The 21,660-nt window shown below is 52.5% G+C and overlaps 2 protein-coding genes across 2 annotated transcripts in view; both read left to right on the top strand.

Moving 5' to 3' along the window:
• The window catches only part of EXOSC7 (exosome component 7), a 31,208-nt gene extending 27,955 nt beyond the window's left edge, over positions 1-3,253 (top strand). The window contains exons 7-8 of the mRNA XM_069560902.1: positions 790-945; positions 3,009-3,253. Coding sequence (XP_069417003.1) covers positions 790-945; positions 3,009-3,113 — 261 coding nt within the window. The 3' untranslated portion in view covers positions 3,114-3,253. The remainder of the gene's footprint in view (positions 1-789; positions 946-3,008) is intronic.
• Positions 3,254-13,586: 10,333 nt separating this feature from the next.
• Positions 13,587-20,711, top strand: CLEC3B (C-type lectin domain family 3 member B). Its single transcript, XM_069560892.1, has 4 exons — positions 13,587-13,657; positions 13,825-14,805; positions 16,877-16,975; positions 20,193-20,711. The coding sequence occupies exons 2-4, from the start codon at positions 14,697-14,699 to the stop codon at positions 20,591-20,593; spliced, it is 609 nt and encodes a 202-aa protein (XP_069416993.1). The 5' UTR covers positions 13,587-13,657; positions 13,825-14,696; the 3' UTR covers positions 20,594-20,711.
• The last annotated feature ends 949 nt before the right edge of the window (positions 20,712-21,660 follow it).

The following is a 21,660-nucleotide window of genomic DNA, read 5'->3' as shown; positions in this document are numbered from 1 at the left end:
TCGTAGTATCAGTAGCCAGAGTTAGCAGAGCTGCTTCTGTCTACCAGGCATGTCACCAAAATACCTTGAATGCATATTTCCTTTACTTCTTCCAACTCTGGTGTCTGGGCTGCTTGGATAGTAAAAAGGTGGTTGAAAGGCGGACACTGTCCCCTCTGTGGGCCCTAATGAGCACATCTGTGAAATGAGGGCTGGAGCAGGGCCTGGGTGTCTAATACATCAAGCGTGGAGCGCCGAGGCCTGTGGAGCGGAGCGGCTAGCTGACGCTCAGGCCTGACTGGCACCACCCAGGACTGTGCAAAGAGGCCTGTTCTGACTGAGAGTGTCATGATTCCACTCGGGATTCACTGGATACAGATCAGACTGACAGGTCAGGTTTAATTCCACCAGGATCGCTACATGAGCCTGGGCTTTGAGAAGTGTTGGGACGACCAGAGCCACCTGCCCTTGACTCATTCTTGAGCGTGTCCATCAGCATGGGCCCTCAGCATTCATCTCTGTCATCAGTGAAACATCCAGGGGACCTCTGCTGGAGACCCCTGGATAGCCCCTGACTTGGAAGGTCTCTGAATTTTAATTCTGACCACCATCCCCCGCACCATGTATTTCCATTTCATGCTTCTGTTACAGTTTACACAGCCTTTCAGCAGCACAGCAAACAGTGCTCCAGGTGTTCTCCTTATGAACAGAATCTAACATTAGGCCCGAATGGGTGTGTGGGCATTGCCTCTGCGAGGCCCTCGGGGTGTGCGTTGCCCATGCGTGCGCACTGCTGCCCTCACCTTGCAGATTGGCTATCGGCACGTGGTGGACGCTACTCTTCAGGAGGAAGCCTGCTCCTTGGCCAGTTTGCTGGTGTCCGTGACCAGCAAGGGAGTCGTGACGTGCGTGAGGAAGGTGGGAAAGGGCAGCCTGGACCCAGAGAGCATCTTCGAGATGCTGGAGGTGCGTTTGGTTCTGCAGTGGGTGCTGGTACCTGGCTGGGGGCGCTTGCTGCCTCCTGCCCCTTGGTCACACGGGACACTCTCCCCATTTTCCCCTCTTCACCCCAGTTTTGGGGATTGGAGGGCAGCTGGTATAAGGCAGATGTCGCTGAGCTAGCTGAGATGGTGGTGGGTGGGGGCTTGGGACCAGGAGGTAGCGACTGGCCCAGAAGAGTTCCTTATCCTCTCCTTCTCTGACCCCAGTGCCACGTTTCTGAATAAGAATGTTGGACTGATAATGTTAAGAGTCACTGTAGCTGCCAAATCCCAGGCTTCGGTGATTGGATGAGAGAACTGAAATCCTGGCTGACTGCTTCCTGCCTGTTAAGGAGAGTGGGCAGAGGTGGAGCTGCGGGTACAGGATGGTGGTCTCCCCATTCCGTGTGGGCCTGGAAGCGTGTAAATGGAGATGAAGAGGGATGGGGGAAAGCCCCCCACGGCCTCTGGGTGGGTTGCTCCCCTCGGTGCCCCCAGGCCTGGCAGCAGCACTCGGGCGCTTTCCAGCTGCTCCTGAACTGACTGGTTGGCACTCCCATCCCCTCCACTCCTGATAAAGCTTAGACACTCAGCTGGTTGTGTGTCTGCCGCCCCGGCCACTATAACCTCTCCTGCAAATCCAGGTCCAGATCTCGCAAGCCCTGGTGGCCTGTTTGTCTCATTTCCTATTCTCTCCCTGTCTTCATTCCTATGAATAATCAGTTTCCCTAGTCAGTGTCCCCTACTTGGACATTTTTTCCTTTTCTTAATGTTGGAATAGAAATCTTTCCAAAGTCACTTTGGACCTTAATCCTGATTTTGCATTTCATAGACTCAATCCCTTCCTGGTCTTTAGACTAAGCTCTTCTCTTCATGAGTTTTCGTGATATGGGGGTCTCATCCCTTGTTATAGTCCGGGGTCGGGAAAAGCCACACAGCCCTGGGGAGAGTCCACCGATGACTAGGAGGACTGGGGTGGGGCCAGGGCCTGGGTGTCTTTCTCCCTGACATTGTCGGGGATGGAACCAGTAGCACAAGTGAACTAAAGCTGGTATGAGACCATGGAAGGCTTGGAGAGGAAACTTGGTGTCTTTCTCCCTGACATTGTCGGGGATGGAACCAGTAGCACAAGTGAACTAAAGCTGGTATGAGACCATGGAAGGCTTGGAGAGGAAACTTGTAGTCAGTTAATAATGTTCTTGAAATGATTCATGTGACCCAAAAACAGTTGCATGAAGAAAGATTTTTATATAGTTGGGATTTTTTTGTCAAAGCCCCCTTCTGTCTGCTGTGTAGGGGGCTAATTAGGAAATCTATGGCGTTGTCTGACCTCGTGACATGCCTTGATCCCAGCAACGTATGCTTTTAGCATCTCTGCATGGCAGTAACATCAAAGACTCTATTCAGGTATTGACTTTGGTCCTATCTGAGCAGGTCTCCTTTGGTGGCAGGCAGATTAGACACTGCTTGTTAAAAAGGGTTCCCAGCACCATCTGTTCCTTCATCAGACAGATTCTGGATTCCCCGTGGTCTCCCCATGCCTTCTCTCTGCAGCGCAGTGGCTGTAGCCAGGTTCTGACGGGGCTGACTGTTCTGCTGCTTCCAGTGGCAGCAGCTAAGGACCGAGGCCGCTTTTGTTCCTTTCTGCTTGCTGCTTGGGGGCTGCCTTCTTCTTTTTCCCCTTTCTCAGAATAGAGGCTTTCCCAGAAGGTTAACTACTGTGGTGTCGGGGTTTGGAGGGTTGGGGTTTTTTTTGGCAGCACCTGGTCTTAGTTGCAGCATGCAGGATCTTTAGTGGTGGCATGTGGGATCTATAGTTCCCTGTCCAGGGATCGAACTTGAGCCCCCTGCATTGGGAGTGCAGAGTCTCAGCCTCTGGACCACCAGGAACTCCCTGGGGTTTTTATGTTGAATGAAAGTCCTGTAAGGCCGATGGCATGTGTGCGGCTTTGGAATGGCTGGTTGGCAGGGACGCTTCTCTCAGTCAGAATACGTGTGCCTCACGGGCAGGCGTGTGCCCTCTTCTGTCTGCCCTTCTCCGTCCTGCAGACCGGCAAGCGCGTGGGCAAGGTGCTGCATGCCTCCCTGCAGAGTATTCTACACAAGGAGGAGAGCCTGGGGCCCAAGAGACAGAAAGTCGGATTCCTGGGCTGATGTGCACAGCAGCCTCCAACTGCCGAATGTTCGTCTTCTCCTTTTCCCTGGAAGCTGAAGTTTGTATACATTGTTTTCTTAACTGCTGTGAATTTAAGGCAACATTTGTACATGTGAAATTAAAGTCTATTTTCTGGTCTCGTGTGTGGTATGGCTTGACTTCTTCAGCTGTACGCCAGGATGCCATTTGTGGCTCCGCCACAACTGACCCTTCTCTAGGAAATGACAACTAAGTCCAGAGACCTGCTCCAGTGGAGGACTCTGGTCCCAGGCCTCTCCAGGGAGACTTGTCTCCTGCTGCAGGAAATCAGAACAACAAACACACACACTAAAATAAGACCTACCAGAAAAATAGTTCAAAGGAACTGCTTATGATATCAGAGTCAGTTCAGTCGCTGAGTCATATCTGACTCTTTGCAACCCCACGAACTGCAGCACACCAGGCCTCCCTGTCCATCACCAACTCCCAGAGTTCACCCAAACCCACATCCATTGAGTCAGTGATGCCATCCAGCCATTTCATCCTCTGTCATCCCCTTCTCCTCCTGCCCTCAATCTTTCCCAGCATCAGGGTCTTTTCAAATGAGTCAGCTCTTTGCATCAGGTGGCCAAAGTATTGGAGTTTCAGCTTCAACATCAGTCCTTCCAATGAACACCCAGGACTGATCTCCTTTAGGATGGACTGGTTGGATCTCCTTGAAGTCCAAGGGACTCTCAAGAGTCTTCTCCAACACCACAGTTCAAAAGCATCAATTCTTCAGTGCTCAGCTTTCTTTACAGTCCAACTCTCACATCCATACATGACCACTGGGAAAACCATAGCCTTGACTAGACAGACCTTTGTTGGCAAAGTAATGTCTCTGTTTTTTAATATGCTCTCTAGGTTGGTCGTAACTTTCCTTCCAAGGAGTGTCTTTTAATTTCATGGCTGCAATCACCATCTTCTTATGATATATATATTGTCAATTTTCTCCCCCTTAGAGCTTTCAAGATGATACTCACACACAATATAAATGCAACTCGTGCATTTGGGGGCTTCCTGGTTGAGATGGAGAAGGCATTCTGCCCTGGGTACCGACCCAGGGTTTCTGCCTGGCTGGTGAGACTTCCCGAGTTTTGGGGAAGCCCAGTTCTTGCTACTGGCCCTCTAAGAGATCCCAGCCGAGCTCCCCTAGGGTCTGGTCCTGAGCCAGCCTTTCTTATCACTCTTGTTTGGAAATTGCTTCATGTTTTATAACCACTCCCTGGTGTTTTGTAAGATTTCCAGGTTTTATCAATATTAAGAAGGCTGCTTTAGAGATGTTGCCATTTGATTACTCAGCCCGCCTTCATACTCTGGGGACAGAAGGGGAGGCCATTCTTCTGGCTTTCAGAACGCGCTTTCTGAGAGCCCGTGTTCTACTCACAGGACAGTGTGCTGGAATTAAGTCTATTCATGGGTTGAAGCAGTCTTGGTATTCCTTTTCTGGGGGAACTGAAACTCCCCAGTCGATCTTCAAGAGAGCCCTGGGGAAGGAGCTGATTCATGAAGGAGTGTTTCAGCGTGGCATTTTACTCTCTTCGTTTCATTAAACAAACAGGGTAAGGAGTTAGGAATTTTTATTGCCAGATGGAAAGAACATAATGTGAGCTGAAGCCCTTGCAGGTTGACTGCAGAGGTCCTGGCGTGGGCACCTCCCGGCCTGGCCAGGGGTGCCCAGTGGAGAGGAGCAGCTGCCTAGACTTGGAGCTGCTGCCCTGTGGAGAGAACAGCCGGGGATTTCTTCTTTTGCTTTATTTCCAGGGAGAGTCCTCATGGGTGCCGCCACAGTGCTGCCAGCGAGGTGTCAATCAGCCTGTTCCTCTTCCCCTGGCGCTGGTTGGCTGCCTGTGATGGAGCGTTCACAGTGGGGCTGCGCAGCTGCAACCAGAACGTGAACACAGTTGAGAAGCCTTTGGTTTCGGTGATTAGAGGCATCAGAGTTGCGACAGACAGGTGACGCTGTCCCAGTCCAACTGTGCCACAGCTACCCGCCTGGGCCTGCTGGCGGAGCCCGTCCAGTGCAGATGAAGGGGAGAGGCAGATGTCAGCATGTCTCTACCGCCCCATCCGTACCTTTCCTTGAGGGCCACCCTGCCTGGAAGAAGCATCCATCACAAATGAAACAAAACACCAAGTGAGCAGGGTCTCTCCAGAGAGGCTTTCCTGGAATTGTCTGGTTACTGCAGCTCTCAGAATAAGGAAAGAGAACTGAAGGCAGAGACTGGCAAAGACTTGGGAAAATATTGTCCCAGAGAACTCCACTACTTCATTCAGCAGAACCAGAGCTGTCTTTAGTGGCCATTAAATCAGTGTTGGGGAGAACTAAAATGAGCTAGAAGGCAATCAGGAGTTTGTGGGCGGGGGGCTCAGTGAGTGTGGGCATGGAAGGAATGGAGTATCACAGAATATTCTAATTGCTTTTATTCTTTGATTCCTTGGTCTCTGAAATCGTGTAAATTCAAGCCTACAAAGCACACGAATTTCTAAAATTGACAGCTGTTTGCGTTTTGCTCAGTAAAGGCAGTGGTCTCCCATATAACTGCTGGTTCAGTTCAGTTCAGTCGCTCAGTCATGTCCCACTCTCTGCAACCCCATGAATTGCAGCACACCAGGCCTCCCTGTCCATCACCAACTCCCAGAGTTCACTCACACTCACATCGATCGAGTTGGTGATGCCATCCAGCCATCTCATCCTCTGTCGTCCCCTTCTCCTCCTGCCCCCAATCCCTCCCAGCATTGGGGTCTTTTCCAGTGAGTCAACTCTTTGCATGAGGTGGCCAAAGTACTGGAGTTTCAGCTTTAGCATCATTCCTTCCAAAGAACACCCAGGACTGATCTTTAGGATCGACTGGTTAGATCTCCTTGCAGTCCAAGGGACTCTCAAGAGTCTTCTCCAACACCACAGTTCAAAAGCATCAATTCTTCGGTGCTCAGCTTTCTTTATAGTTCAACTCTCACATCCATACATGACCACTGGAAAAACCATAGCCTTGACTAGATGGACCTTTGTTGGCAAAGTAATGTCTCTGCTTTTCAATATGCTGTCTAGGTTGGTTGTAACTTTCCTTCCAAGTAAGCGTCTTTTAATTTCATAGCTGCAGTGATTTTGGAGCCCAGAAAAATAAAGTCTGCCACTGTTTCCACTGTTTCCCCATCTATTTGCCATGATGTGATGGGACCAGATGCCATGATCTTAGTTTTCTGAACTTTGAGCTTTAAGCCAACTTTTTCACTCTCCTCCTTCACTTTTATCAAGAGGCTCTTTAGTTCCTCTGCACTTTCTTCCATAAGGGTGGTGTCATCTGCATACTTAAGTTATTGATATTTCTCCCAGCAATCTTATAACTGCCAGTTGAGCGTAAATCTGTGTTATTCAATATTTTTTTAAGATAGTCTGGCAGTGTGTATTAAAAGTCTTAAAACTTTCATGCCCGTTGACCTAATAATTGAGTTCTGGAAATGTCACCAAAGAGTAAAAACAGAAGTCCATCCCAGTGCTTGTGCGAGAAAGGCCGAGCGGCACAGGAAGCTAAATGGATACCCTTGGCAGGGTCCTCTGTCAGAGACGGGGCTTTCGTCAGGAGAAAGGGACTCTGACCTGGCAGAAAGATAGCATCTTGGCCCCTCATATTCCTCTGGACGCTTTGGGCAGGCAGAAGAAACTCCCACCTGTAGAGAAGCATTCCCCAGAGAAACACTATACCAGTTTCCACACAGGCACCATACCTGAGGCAGATTTCTCATAAAGTGATAACACCTTCCCTCCTTGGCTCCAGGCCCATAACTAGGGACTGATGACAGCCCAGCCTGAGCAGGGAAACACAGGCCCTGCCCTGGGAAGACAGACACGACTCATCAAAATAATCGCAAGACCTGGCTTGGCAGGTACCAAGGAAACAGAGCTGGGAGTGGCTCTGAGGGCGCTGGACCAGGGTCAGGGCTGGGCAGGGGCCTAATGTCCTGGCACGGAGATATGAAGGTTTCCTAATTCACTGCTGGGACAGCCCCTGAAGTTGGGCCTCGCCGGCACCTGGAGTAAATGAGGAGGAGAAGCCAGAACTGAAGAGGCTGGAAGAGCAGCAAGGCTTCTCAGAGCTGGAAGAGAGGTGAGGACCGAGGCAACCACTGCTCCCCAAACTGGGGAGGCCCGCAGGCAAGTCCAGAGAAATCAATAAAGCTGCGTGAAGCTTACTAACCAGGAGACACATATAGAATAAAAGTAAATGGAGGAAGAAAGATAAACCATGGTAGCATTCATCAAAAGAAAGCTACAGTAGCTATCTTAATTTCAGACAGAGGAGACTTCAGAGCAAGGAAAGTTATCAGGGATAAAGAAGAGCATTACATAATGATAAAGCCAAAAAATAAAAAGACATAAAAATCCAAGAAGACAAAAATCTGTAACGTGTATATGCCTAACAACAGAGCATTAAAATACATGAGGTAAAAAACTTTGACACAACAGCAAGGAGGAATACGCGAGCCCACTATCATAACCGGAGAATTCAACATTGCTCTGTCAGAGATGAGCAGATGGCGCAGGCAGGAAATTGGTAAGGACGTGTTTGGACTTGCCAACAGCATCAATCTGGATATAACAGACATCTACAGACTGCTTCTGGGGCTTCCCAGGTGGTGCTGGTGGTAAAGAACCCACCCACCAATGCAGAAGGCATAAGAGATGGGTGTTCGATCCCTGGGTGGGGGAGATTCCGCTAGAGGAAGGCACGGCAACCCACTTCAGTATTCTTACCTGAAGGAATCCCCTGGACAGAAGGGCCCGGTGGGTTGCAAAGACAGTCCATTGCATCGCAAAGAGTAGCACCCGACTGAAGGGACTTGGCACCCATAGACCGCTTTATCCATCAACAGCTGGACACACAGTCTTCTCAAGCTCACTTGGAAACATTCATGCAGACAGACCACGTTCTGAACCATAAAATGCACCTTAACAAATCTCATACAACGGAAATCACAGTGACCTGCTCCCAGACCATGATAGAATTATAGTGTAAATCAATCACAGAAAGTAGCTGGAAACCACACACACACTTGGGGATTCAGCAGCACAGTTTTAAGTAATACTTGGGTCAAAGAAAAAAAACTCAGATGAAATCTTTATTTTGAACTAAATGAAAAGGAAAACACTATTTATCAAAAGTTGTGGGATGCAGCAAAAGCAGTGCTTAGAAGGAAATTTAAATCATTGAATATTAGGACAGATGAAAGATCTAAAATCAGTCACCTAAGCTCCCACCTTTAGGAAATCAGAAAAAGAGCAAATTAAATCCAAAGTCAGCAGAGGGAGAGAAATCATAAAAAATCAACGTAGCAATATAGATGTCAACAAAATTGAAAACAGGAAATCGATAGAGAAAATCAATGGGAAAAAAAGCTTGTTCTCTGAAAAATTCCAGAGGAGGCAGAGCTTTGGATGGGAGCAGTCTGCCACCAGCCCATTCCTTCCCTGGGGACACACAGATTCTGGACATGAGCTAAGAATCAGACCTGGAGCACAGAGAGGGGTTCTATGAGGGAAAAAAGAAACCAGCAAAACTTAGATTGTGCATGGCTTGTGTGATAACGTGAAATGTTCAGGATCCCTAAATGCACAACCGGGTTTGTATTTGCTGAATTTTAAGGCCATTTGCGGAGGGGTGGGGGAAAGGTGTCAAAAAGGCAGACGGCCATCTATAGTATCCTACACAGTTAATCGGATTTTCTATTCCTGCGTGAGCTGTTAACAGCTGAAGACATCAGGTAAGTGCAGAACTGGGCTGCACAGGCAAGACTGACTCCTCCCAAATTTACAGGTCAGGTAAATTTAGTGTCTCAGCCCTGGGGTGGGAGGAGGAAGGTGGCGGACAGAGGCTGTGGAGCCCTGAGGGCCGTGCACCGTCTCACCCCCGTCCTCCAGCCTCCCACACCTTTCCAGGTGGCCTGGCTGCCTCACACCCAGGGTTCCACTGTGCAGAGGAGCACTGGATGACATCCCTTATGTGCGAAGTCTATGAAGAAATGACAGATGAACTTACGGAAGAAACAGACGCAGAGGCTTAGAGAGCAAACTCATGGTTGGTTGGGGGAAGGGCAAGAGATAGGGAGTCTGAGATGGATACACTGCTGTATTCAAAATGGATAACCAACAAGGACCTGCTGTATAACATGAAATTCTGCTCAATGTTATGTGGCAGCCTGGATGAGAGGAGAGTTTGGGGGAGAATGGATACATTGTATATATGGATAATGGATACATGAGTCCCTCGGCTGTTCACCGGAAACCATCACAACACTGTTAATCGAGTATACTCTAAAATAAAGTAAAAAGTTTTTTGTTTTTTTTTTTAATCCCGTTGTGTAGGCAGGGTAGAGATTATTATCCTGTTTTATGAAAGAGATATCCGGGTCTGGAATAACTTGCCCCAGAAGACCCAAGTGCTGGATGTCTGAGCTCTGCTTAGAATCCAAGGCTCCCAGCTCTCTTTCCACTAGGATACTGCTGACCTTTAGGGACAAAACAACCTGAAACGTGGCCCCATGGAGCCGAGAACCTGGCCAGATGGTGTACTGCCTTCCGCGCTGTGGGTGCCCGAGGGCCTGGCACGCAGGAGCACAGGCAGTACTCGCTGAATGAACAACAGAACCAGGCCAACAAAAGGTTCAAAAAGAACGAGTGACTTTCCTAATGAGGGTCACTGAGACCGTGGCAACAGGATGCTGGTCTTTGGCCCTTGCAGGATTCTTGGAGATGTGCAGCCTGGATGTTCTTACCTTTGAACAGAGTGTGGAAAGTTCTCTGCTCCATAGGCGAGCCACATTTCTGTTGACCCAGGGCCAGCGGAGCTAAAAGGAAACATCTGTGCACGAAGAGGGTGGGGGGTGGGGGATGTTTTCATCCGTGCACGACGTGGGTGGGGTGGCCAGTGCTTGTTTTATATAACTCAGATCTCCAGCAGCTTGGGAGGGAGAAAACAAAACTGAAATGAAATGTGCCTTTCGGAGCCCTCTTCAGATTTTTCTGCCTCTGGCTTTGTTGCCAAAATGATTCTTTGTGCAGGGAAATTGATGGGAGAAGACTGGGCCCTGAGGGCGGGGTGTGAGTGCACAGACCTTTCCTTTGACTTGTGAACGGTAACCCTGCATGATCTCCTGGCTGAAGTGCCCCCTGCTTGGTGCCCTTCCGGCTGGTAGAGGCCTGGGGGACGGTCCACGAGAAGGTCTTTTAAGCTGGGAGGGTGAAATCCCTAGGCCCCACCAGGGCTGGTGGTGAGTCCACTGCAGGTAGCCGAAATGGTCCTCACCTGGCCGGGGCAAACTAGGCCTGGACCAGAGGACCCAGGGGGTTAACAGCCCTAAGCTCAACGTAGGCAGCGAATGAGGCATGCTGTGTCTACAGAGTGCCTTTCTGAATAGCGTGTCCATTCTGAACACGGGACACAGGCCCCTGTCCACAGCAGACTCCTTGAGAACACGCACAAACACAAACACAGTGAGGACTGTGGCAAGCAGAATTCTATCCAAAGATGCTTTCAAGAAGATAAAAAGGCCAGGAACCATACCTTAGAAGGAAAGTTGGGAGGAAGAGAAGGACCAAGGAGAAGAGACAATCAAGGAGGGACCGGAAGGCCAGGTGCCAACATTTCAGTTGTCAGTTCAGTCACTCAGTCGAGTCTGAGTCTTTGCAGCACGCCAGGCTTCCCTGTCCATCACCATCTCCCAGAGTTTACTCAAACTCATGTACATTGAGTCAGGGATGCCATCTAGCCATCTCATCTTCTGTCGTCCTCTTCTCCTCCTGCCTTCAGTCTTTCCCAGCATCAGAGTCTTTTCCAATGAGTTAGTTCTTCACATCAGGTGGCCAAACTATTAGCGTTTCAGCTTCAGCATCAGTCCTTCCAATGAATATTCAGGACTGATTTCCTTTAGGATGGACTAGTTGGATCTCCTTGAAGTCCATGGGACTCTCAAGAGTCTTCTCCAACACCACAGTTCAAAAGCATTGATTCTTCAGTGCTCAGCTTTATTTATGGTCCAACTCTCACATCCATACATGACTACTGTAAAAACCACAGCTTTGACTATATAGACCTTTGTCGGCAAAGTAATGTCTCAGCTTTTTAATATGCTTTCTAGATTGGTCATAGCTTTTCTTCCAGGGAGCAGGTGTCTTTTAATTTCATGCCTGCAGTCACCATCTGCAATGATTTTGGAGCCCAAGAAAATAAAGTCTGTCACTGTTTCCATTGTTTCCCCGTCTATTTGCCATGAAGTGATGGGACTGGATGCCATAATCTTAGTTTTCTGAATGTTGAGCTTTAAGCCAACTTTTTCACTCTCCTCTTTCACTTTCATCAAGAGGCTCTTTAGTTCTTCTTCGCTTTCTGCCATAAGGGTGGTGTCATCTGTGTATCTGAGGTTATTGCTGTTTTTCCCGGCAGTCTTGATTGCAGCCTGTGCTTCATCCAGCCCGGCATTCCGCATGATGTACTCTGCATCTAAGTAAATAAGCAGGGTGACTGCTTCCAAATCGGGAAAGGAGCATGTCAAGGCTGTATATTGCTGACATTTGCTGACCCCTTAAACAACTGTTCTGGTGCACCAGGGCACTGCCTCAGCACAGGGGGACTTTATAAAAAGCCAAGCGTCTAATGATGGAACCAGCTATTTTGTAGAGTAATGAGCTGCTCGTTCCAGGAAGGCACATGGAAATCAATGGAAAAGGACATCATATATCGAGAGGCGGTTAAAGCAGGCAGCCTCTTCCACTCAGCTTTCTAGCTCAGAGATTGAGAGGTGGTGGGCTACTTGCCTCTGGAGAGGCCACCGCAGCCCCGCTGGCACAGTGGGTGCCTTGCACCCCCAGGGCCACACAATGACAGGGGCACGTGGTGCAGTGACTGAGGGACTGGCCGGGTGAGAACAGTCCCAGGCAGGCCGGATGCAGCCCAGCTCCCATGCGGCTCCTGCAGGATAAGCCCCAGGGCAGAGAGTTCCAGGCTTCTGAGTGGCTCCTCTAGGACCTCCTCCCCAGCCTACCCAGGGCACGGCCTCCACAATCGGGCCTGCCCTGGCCTTGTACCCGGAAACAGACTCCTCCCATTTCCCTGCTGCCCAAGAGCCAAGGAGAGACAATCAGGAAGGCAATGGAGTTTTAAAAAGAAAAAGAGAACCATAATTTCTCTTGTCGTGTGCTACCCACCCAGAGTTCCAGGAAGCAAGACTCCCTCGTGGGTTGCTTAATCTTTGGCCCTTAACGTCCCACTGAGGGCCTGGCTGAGAATATAAAGCTCTCTTGTACTCTGAGAACGTGAGGGCTGGCCCAGACAGGAACGGCCAACCGCACGGAGCTCCTGCTGCCTGCCCCAGGCTCCGGCGCTGGGGGACCGCAGGGCGGGGCCTGGCCCAGCAGGCTGCAGCCACGTCCCTGCCCAGATCAGACAGAGCAAGGCGGGGGTCCCTGCAAGAAAAGCCTGAGTTACACAGCGCTGCATTTTCTTGTAGAATCATCTGAAGTTCACAGAAAATCTGCAACTACAGCACAGAGAACGTTTTTCCCCTGAGCCATTTCCAAGGGAGTCATTGACCTGATGCCCTATCACCTCCTCCCGCTTTAGTGCTTGATCCCTGTGGCCGAGGCCCCTCTCTTCCATCATCATGACCTACCATCCCTGCCACGTGCTCCTCACCCCGTCCCGGGGCATCCAGAGAGCAGAAGGGTCTGGTCCAGAGCACAGCGCATTTGCTGTTCTGTGTCTGTGACCTCCTTCGTGTCCTCAGATGTGTCCTGGACAGTTCTGAAGACTGCTGGGCAGTTGCTGTGGAGAGAGCCCCTCGGTTGGGCTTGTGCACTGTGCCCTCAGCAGGAGTCTTCCCCCAGCCCATCAGGTGCTTGAGGGCTGCAGGCTCTCTGTTGGGTCCGTTACTGACGATGCTGACCTCGGTCACTTCATTAAAGTGACGTCTGCCAGGCTTCTCCGTTGCAAGAGGACTCTTTCCTCTTTGGAGTTAGTAAGGATTTTGTGGGCAAATAATCTGAGACAATGAAAAGTTCCCATTGCTTGTCAGACTTCCAGAGTATTCACTTATTTATTTGTATCTGTCTGCGCTCATGGTTTCCCATTTGACTGTTATCGTCACTGTTTTGATGCTCAAACTGTCCCCGATTTGGGCCCTAAGAAGCTCCTTCAAGCTGGTTCCGTGTCCTGCCACGTTTTCACCCTTCTTTAAACATTTTCTTATGTTCTGGCAAAATAACTTGTGCTGGGCTTAGTTTCTCCTTTTCCTGCCGCAGCCCTGGAATGAGCCGTTGCTCCAAGGTGCTGCGGTTCCTTTTCGTGGAAAGCCATATTGAGAAGCCGGCGCTTGGATGCCAGGCGAGCTCAAGCCTTTGGTGGGGCTGCTGCTCCACCCAGACGTCTGGCTGGGGGACTGAAGCGCACATTTCCGTGGACAGCTGCAGACTGGGCTTCATGTGTCAAAGTCCACAACTGCACCCCGACAGCTCCAATTTCAATCCTACACGGTAGGAAACATTCCCTATGTTTTCTCTATGTATTTGTATCTCCCTTTCCTGACAATGAGAGACCTGGCTCCCGTGGTCTTTTTTTTTTTCTTTCTTTCTTTAATAAATGTACTTATTTGATGTGTAACCACTCTCTCCCATGTGCCCCCATCTGCTCTCCCATGCAGATCTCTTCTCCTCACCGGGACTCCAACACTCCATGGAGGACCTCTGTTCCCCCAGGGGGTGCCCCCTTCCACCCTGTTGCGTCCTGACACCCCACACCAGGCTCCCCTTCCTGGGGGCATTCTTTCCTCCCTGCTCCATCTGACACCACTCTGGGACACCAGGCTGCCCCTTTCCCACCACGGTCACCTCGGCTTCAGGAAAGGATGGTTGAACAACAGAGAGTGAGGCAAGAAAAGAAAGGTCTTCTTTGTATTTTTAACCAAACATGCACCAAGAACACAGACGCAGAACTACAAAAGAATCGCAGCAAACACTCCAGACAATTTGGCAGTGAGCCCCAGCTCTCTCCCTAAGGAGACACGGTTCCATGACTGTTCTGCACCCGGGCTGGGGTCAGATACCAGTGCTGCCTCTAACAGGTCCGGTAGCTTAGGCTCCCTTAACCTCACTGAGCCTCAGTTTCCTCAACTATAAAATGGAGAAATGCCAGCACCCGCCTCACATTTCTGGTGTGAGGCCTCTGTGAGGCCAGGGAAAAGCGTGACCCAGCGCCTGCCCAAGAACTGCCCAGCAGATGTGAGCTCTGAGGACAAGCATGTATTTTTCAGAATCCTAGAAAACAATGACTGTTTCAGAGGGCGGGGCCAGGATGCTGGGTGGGTGTTCCCCGAGCAGCAGCCAGGTTCTGTGGCTCCCAGGCCTTCCTCTTTTTGAAAGATTTTTTTTTTTTTTTGGCACTCCTGCAGCCGACTTTGGGAGGGTTTCCTGGACAGAGGTCCTTGTGGCCACGGCCTTAAGACACGCAGCTCGGGCCCCAGCGGCCAGTGCTCTCTGACCCAGGCCCACCGCAGGCAGCAGCAGCAGCAGCAGCATGGAGCTCTGGGGGCCCTGTGTGCTCCTCTGCCTCTTCTCTCTCCTGACCCAGGTCGCCGCCGAGGCCCCCGCCGCCAAGGTCAAGAAGGCTGCAAATGCCAAGAAAGGTAAGGAGGTGGGTGCGGGAGCTGGCCGCTCTCTCCTTGACTGGCCCTCACCCTCCGTTTTCTCCTTCCCTTCCCTTCTCCACGAGCCCAGGGAACAGTGAAGTCCCCCCCACCCCCACCCTCACCAACTGGGACCTGGGTGAATTCTCCAGCCGCAGGGGCAGCTGTCAGACTGTCGGAGTCACGGGCTCTTAGAATCGGAAAGAACCTTCCAGATCACCTTAACGGACACACACTCCTCCCCCACCTCCCCAAGATTTTAAGAGAAACCACACCTTTGGCTCAGCAGCCTGGAGATGTCCGACTCCTCTAGGGAGGGCTGACAAGGCTCCACCTTGTCGTCTCTGAACCTCAGGCTTCTCAACTGTGAAACAGAGATGGGGGCCTTGGCTCAAAAGGTTGGTTGGGAGGATTTAACGAAAGAAAAACACGGAAGGCTTCTGGAACACAGGGTATAATGTAATGCACAGGGGACAGTTTGTAGTTCTATGGTGCATCACAGCCTTCAGGAAATGAAACTGTTCAAGGCTGATCCAGGACAGTGGAGGCAGCTTTGCTCTCCCTCCACGGCCTCTGGGCCCGGGGTGTCCTTGGGCGGCCCTGGCCTCAGCAAGGCCTGCCCTTGGAGCCCGGCCTGTAGTGAGGTCACCCCGGGCTGTGTTGAGACAACACTAGTGGAGTGTCATGGCAATGCAGGGGGCTGTCACCCCCCAGGAGACCAGAGTGCTGATGCAGGCAAGCAAACGGCTGGCCTGGGGCCAAAGGCCCAGAGGAGGCAAGGCCGGGGCTCATAGCTGCCCTCAGGCCCCTCCCGGAGCCTCCACTGTAAATGGACAGCTGCCCATGGTCCATGGACGATGTACGCAAGGGCACTTTAGGACCACGGAGCCCTACAGGCCTGCGACACAGAATGGGCGGGTCCCGGTGCCGACAGGAATAATCCCCAAGGTTCAGTCCATAAAGTAAACAACAAAAAATTCAAAACAGAATGGATACTTATGTAACATTTGTTTTGAAAAATGGATTTATATAAAAATATTATATTTATTTCAAAGAAAAAAATACATATTTACTTGTATATGCAAAGAACTTTTCTGGAAGGATTCACGAGAGTTAGCAACAGTGATTGTCTCTGGGAAGAGAAACTAGAGAGCTGAGAGCAGATTGACTGGGAAAGAGACTAGAACATTTTGAACTGTTTGGGTCTTTAAAAATTATATGGCTCTGTTACCTTCTACAAAATGTTCATTAAAAAAAAAGAGGACTCGTGGCATGCACGGTGTGTCCACAAATGTTAGCTAAAATTGCCAGCAAGGATGTTCTTTGTAAAGGATACACAGTTCCAAAGGCAAATAACAGAATTTTTAAATGTGGAAAAGAGTTGCTAATTTCTCAAGTTTACCAAAGATGTTGTATGTATTTATTCGAACGTGTAAATCACAGATCTCATCACATGGACAAGAAGGTCACACCAGACAATGCCCTGGCCCTCTGCAGCTGTCACACTTGCACCCCAGCTCCATGTGGTCTCCGTGCAGAGCCCGTGGAGGCCCAGGGCGCTGGAGGCCCGCAGAGCAGCGGACAGAGCGAGAGCGGAGTGCCTGACTGGCTCTCCCTGTTCCGCCCGCCCTGCTGGTCTGCGTGTTGTTCCTCCGGGAAAGTACACCTGGGAGGTCTCCGGGGCCCCTGGCCCTGCTTCCTGTGCTCTGTTCTCCTCTGGAGCTGGGAGGGTGGTCGGGGTCTGGGGTGGTCACCGAAGGCTCTGCCTGCACCCCCTCCCCACCCCTGCCCGTCGCCATCCCATCTGATCCCTCCTACACAATGCAGCACAGGTCTCATGTTAGCAAAAGCAAGTGCAGGAGGGTCCCCGGCAGAAGGGAAATCACGAGCAATCCCTTGGATGACCACTGGCAGGAACAGAGAGACAGAGTCTGCCACGACATCAAGGTCGAGGGGTCATCCCCTGTCCCCTTGTGGCTGACGGTGGTCCGCCCCTCCAGTCCCTGCCCTGCCCCCATCCCTACTGCCTTCATCATGGGATTGTCCCCACTTCCTTCTGACTTCATCCTAGATGCCGTGAGTCCGAAGATGCTGGAGGAGCTCAAGACTCAGCTGGACAGCCTGGCCCAGGAGGTGGCCCTGCTGAAGGAGCAGCAGGCCTTGCAGACGGGTGAGTGAACGTGGCCGTCTCTCCAGGCAGAGGTGGGCTGGACACAGGGGCTCGGGCCCGCAGTCAGGGATGCGCCTCTAGCCTCTGGCCCAGCACCAGGGAACTGGCTGGCTCCCCTAGTCCAGGGCACCAGATTCAAGGAGGCCTCAGGAAGATGTGCTGATGTGTGGAAGCAGGAATATCCCAAAAGGACAACGAACTTGCCCCCAAGAATCCATTACCGCCCACTGGAAGCATGAGCCCTAGAGGGCTGGTGGGGCAGAGGCCATCCTAACGAGCCCCCTGAGACCCTGCACTCAGCCGGCCCCACGGTCCCACAGGGCATGCGCCTCAACACCTGCGTACCTGCTGTACAGCCACTCTCAGTCATCCTTGCTACACTGGGGCAGGATTTATCATCCCTATTCTAAAGACGGGAGCTGAGACACAGAGAGGCCCTGGTTTTGCCCATACGCCCCTGGCTGGCAAGTGCAGGTTAGGGTGGAAATGGAGGCAGCCTGCCCGGTGCATGCTGGGTGTGAGGAAAGGTGGGCTTTGGTCTTCCTGACCCTGCACGAACCAGCTAAGCCAGGATGGACGAAACACCCAGCTGTGGAGCCTGGGGACACACTCAGCTTACAGCCACCTGCCCTGGCACTTCCTGGCCAGCCTGCCTGGACAACCCACTCTCTTTCTCTCCACTGAGTTCCTTTCATATTGTCTCCAATTTTCACACACCTCACACTCACCTACTCCATGACCTTGCCCTGGAGGACACAGAATACAGACGATCAGTAATGCTTGACACACGGGGGAATGTTTAAGAGAAGCACAATACCATTCGGGACCTCAGTTTCCTCATCTGTAAAGTGGAAGGGCTGGGGCTGGACTGGCAGGGCAAGCTCTCAGGTCTCATGACTCAGCTCTGCACTCATGCAAAGACCATGCAACCCAGATGCCACTTGCCCTCTGAGGCGGGCGATGTCCGCCTCTGTGGGGACCTCCCTGTGCCAAGCCCACGGCATACGGAGACCCAAACACCCCCTCCATGTCTGCTGATTCCCAGAAGATTCATGGGCTCCCGGTCTCCTTGGGAGCCTTCTCCCTCTCATCACCCTCTCCTTTACGACAAGCTGCAAATCACCTCGCCAAGAACCCCACACAAAGCATTCCTGAGCTCTGCTGACCTAGCCAAACAGTTGAGAGAATGAGGGGTTAGGGGAGAAATCCTTCCCTCCCACCATCTGCCCTTCCTCTCCCCCAGTCAACAAACGCACGTGAGGTCCCCAACTAGCAAGCCTCTGCCACGCACAAGGAGAGACAGGTGACCGAGTGGGGCCCTGCTCTGGGGCCTCAATATATTCACGGAGTCAGTGTATTCCCTGGCACCCTTAAAGCAGGTGTAGGAACATAAAGAGGGATTCCAAGCAGAGGGCACAGCAGGAGCAGGGCTAGGCAGGCCAGCATCAATCCACCGGATCATGGGAGGCCAGAGAGAGAAACTGTCGGTTACAATGGGAAGGCACTGCGGACAGACACGCCCTGAGGACTACGTCAGCGTTGTGGGCGGGGCTCCCAGGACGCGGCCCTGAGGCGGAGCTGGGCCTGCAGGAGGCTCATGAGGGAGCACCTCCCAGGACCAGTACCCCTGATCAGTACCCGTACCTGATCAGTACCCAGGATCAGAAGGGAAGAGACAGGACTCAGGAGTGGGCAGAGGGCCTTGCGTCTCAGGGAAGGCCCCAGAGACGGCAGAGGGAGCCCTGACCTCTGGGGGGCCCTTCAGAGCTGTCCTGAGTCAGGACAAGGGGGCTCATGGGCTGGTCCCTGGGTGGGGGCTGCTCCGGGGAGGGGCACGCTGTGGGCGAGGGGCTATCTTCCACTGAGGCAATCCCCAAAGGGAGGCTGAGTGCTCCCAGCAGCTGGGGTGGTCAGGCCTTCACCCCAAGGGGGTCTAGGTGGCATTTCACAGTGACCCCAGAAGGAAGGAAAGACAGTGTGGGGCCAGGCTGGGAAGGGCAATGAAGCCCGGCTAGGAGGCACTGCACGAGAGCACGTGCCAGGGCTGGCCGGCTTGGGACCAGTGTCTTGAGTGAAGACACCTCGGTGGTGCTCCGGACCTGGAGTTGAGAGTTCCAGGAGTGTCCGGTGCTCACGGGGGCACAGAGAAGTGTGTTAAGTGAGAGTAACAGTGAGCGGGCGAGTGAGGGGAGGGGGTGGTGGTGAAGTGCAGACCCACCCCTAAAATTTTGAGGATCAGCAGCAAGAGGACAAATGGAGACATACACTCCAACTGTCTAAATATTTATGTTATGAACCCAGCTAAAGAATAAACTGCTCAGCAGAAACAGCCTATATCCCTAACTAGACCAAATATATACCCTCATTACAACCTTTGAGGCCAGAATCAAATTTGGATCTCTCGGACGCAGAGTTCTGAGCCTGAGACAGCGAGCTCCTGGCTCCCTACTTGGGCCATCTCTTCTGTCCAGGGCCTGGCCAGTTTCAGCTCTGAGCTCCCAGTCACCACTCCAACCAGCCCTCAAGAGGCACTGACTCAGAAGAGGCTGCTGGCAGATGCTGGGAGCCTGTCTGGGCCCCTGGGGCAGGGATTTGGGGTCCTGGGCACCTGGAGTCTGGTCTGGACTCTGGGTCAGCATGTCCCCTGGCTCCAATCTCAGGGAGAGTGGGGCGCGAGGAAGATCAGAGCTGGTGGCTCTGGCGGGGCTCTTTGGGAAGCCCATTCTGAGATGGGGTTCATTCATCAGGGAGAGTCTGGGGTCCCAGCTGTGAAAGGGGGCGGTGGGAAGCAGACCCGGCAGAGGGAGACCCAAGGCCAGCTTCTGCACCCCCTGTGCACCCTCCAAGCTTGAAGGCCCCGAGAGGGCCTTTTAATTCTGCTAAAAGGCAGAACTGTCCTGCCTGGGGGAGACATGACCACTCCCCCCTGGGAGCTGGATGGGGCACCCAGGGGAGGGGTGTGACCTTGGGGGAGGGGTGTGACCTTGAGGGAGGGGCCGTCTGTCTTCAGCGGAGGGGGCTGAGCCCACGCCCAGCAGCAGGGGCTCCACCCCCTGTGAATCGGCGGTCTGGGATTCAGTGCCCATCACAGCAGGGCCCTCGGGGCTGGGTCTGGAGCCCCTCCGCTGCGGACAGGGCTGGTGGAGGGGGTGAGCCGGCCCCTGGCAGTGGGCTCTGGGCTGGGGAAGCTGGGGTGACGGCCACTTCTCCCCCCCAGTCTGTCTGAAGGGTACCAAGGTGCACATGAAGTGCTTCCTGGCCTTCGTCCAGGCGAAGACCTTCCACGAGGCGAGCGAGGACTGCATCTCGCGCGGGGGCACCCTGGGCACCCCGCAGACGGGCTCCGAGAACGACGCCCTGTACGAGTACCTGCGCCAGAGCGTGGGCAGCGAGGCCGAGGTCTGGCTGGGCTTCAACGACATGGCGTCCGAGGGCGCCTGGGTGGACATGACCGGCGGCCACATCGCCTACAAGAACTGGGAGACGGAGATCACCGCGCAGCCCGACGGCGGCAAGGTCGAGAACTGCGCCACCCTGTCTGGCGCGGCCAACGGCAAGTGGTTCGACAAGCGCTGCCGGGACAAGCTGCCCTACGTCTGCCAGTTCGCCATCGTCTAGCGGGCCGGGAGGGCCGGGCCGGGCGCGGGATCCTGAGCCCCGGAGGAGGGGTGCGGGGACCTCCCCGCCCCCCGCGCGCTGGGCGCCTCCTTTCGCAAATAAAGTGGGTGCACCGTGATGGAGAGTGGCTGCAGTCTGTGCCGGTTCCCATGGGCGGGGAGAGTCCAGGAGCCCTTCTGGGGTCCCTGGGAGAAGGCTCTTAGGAGGCGAGCAGAGAGGCGGTGAAGGATGGTGAGCTGGGTGCACAGAGAAGGGGAGGGAGAAAGAGAACAGAGGGGAGGCGGGAACCCTTGACTGCTGCTGCCTTTTTAAAATTAAAACAACTTTATATTTCATTTGATTTCCCTCTTACAGAGAGCAAGAATTCCCGAATACCCTTCATCCAGATTCCACAAACACTAATATTTCCCCCATTTGCCTTTTATTTTTTCCTGAACCGTTTGACCGTAAATTGCAGACGTGATTACCCCTTTACCCCTAAATTCTTAAGTGTGTTTCTTGAAAGCAAGGAGATTTTCTCATGGAAGCACGGAGGTTTCCTCAAGGTCCGGAGATGAACACTGATACTCTATTCTTATCTAAGTTACAGCCCTTATTCCGATTTCCAGGCTTCTTATCATAAGACTCCACTTCAGCATCCCCTCCACAACTGCAGGGCAGAAGGGACACCCCCATCCCACCCTTTTCTGTTGGGGATTCATTTCTGGGGTGCACTGACACGCAGAGTCCTGTTAGGGTGAGAGCTCGGTCTGCCCACAGGGAACATTTGCATCCCCCCTCTTGCTGAACAGGAGTCAAAAAAGAGAGCGGCCAACACTGCCTGACTGGTGTGACCCCCTTCCTGCTCCTCAAAGAAAGTTCCATCCTAGAAATACCAGCTACCACTTACTGAGCCCACTGAATCGCAGGAACTTTAAATAAGTCATCTTATTTAATCTTATCCACCAGGGACAGGCATGTTATTATCTCCGTTTTGTAGAAACGGAAGTTGAGGCTCAGGGAAGCTGAGTGACTTCCGTTGGTCACAGAGCCAGGATGACCAGGGCCTTGGCCTTTCCACCACCACC

Source organism: Ovis canadensis, chromosome 19 (assembly GCF_042477335.2).
Source record: "Ovis canadensis isolate MfBH-ARS-UI-01 breed Bighorn chromosome 19, ARS-UI_OviCan_v2, whole genome shotgun sequence".
Classification (NCBI taxonomy): domain Eukaryota; kingdom Metazoa; phylum Chordata; class Mammalia; order Artiodactyla; family Bovidae; genus Ovis; species Ovis canadensis.
This window is presented reverse-complemented; position numbering and strand designations above follow the sequence as displayed.

Bases quoted from the DNA above. Each gene is read 5' to 3' on its own strand.
- CLEC3B (XM_069560892.1), top strand. From the start codon at position 14,697: ATGGAGCTCTGGGGGCCCTGTGTGCTCCTCTGCCTCTTCTCTCTCCTG. The intron at 14,806-16,876 runs GTAAGGAGGTGG...ACTTCATCCTAG, and splicing joins GGCTGCAAATGCCAAGAAAG to ATGCCGTGAGTCCGAAGATG. The intron at 16,976-20,192 runs GTGAGTGAACGT...TCTCCCCCCCAG, and splicing joins GCAGCAGGCCTTGCAGACGG to TCTGTCTGAAGGGTACCAAG.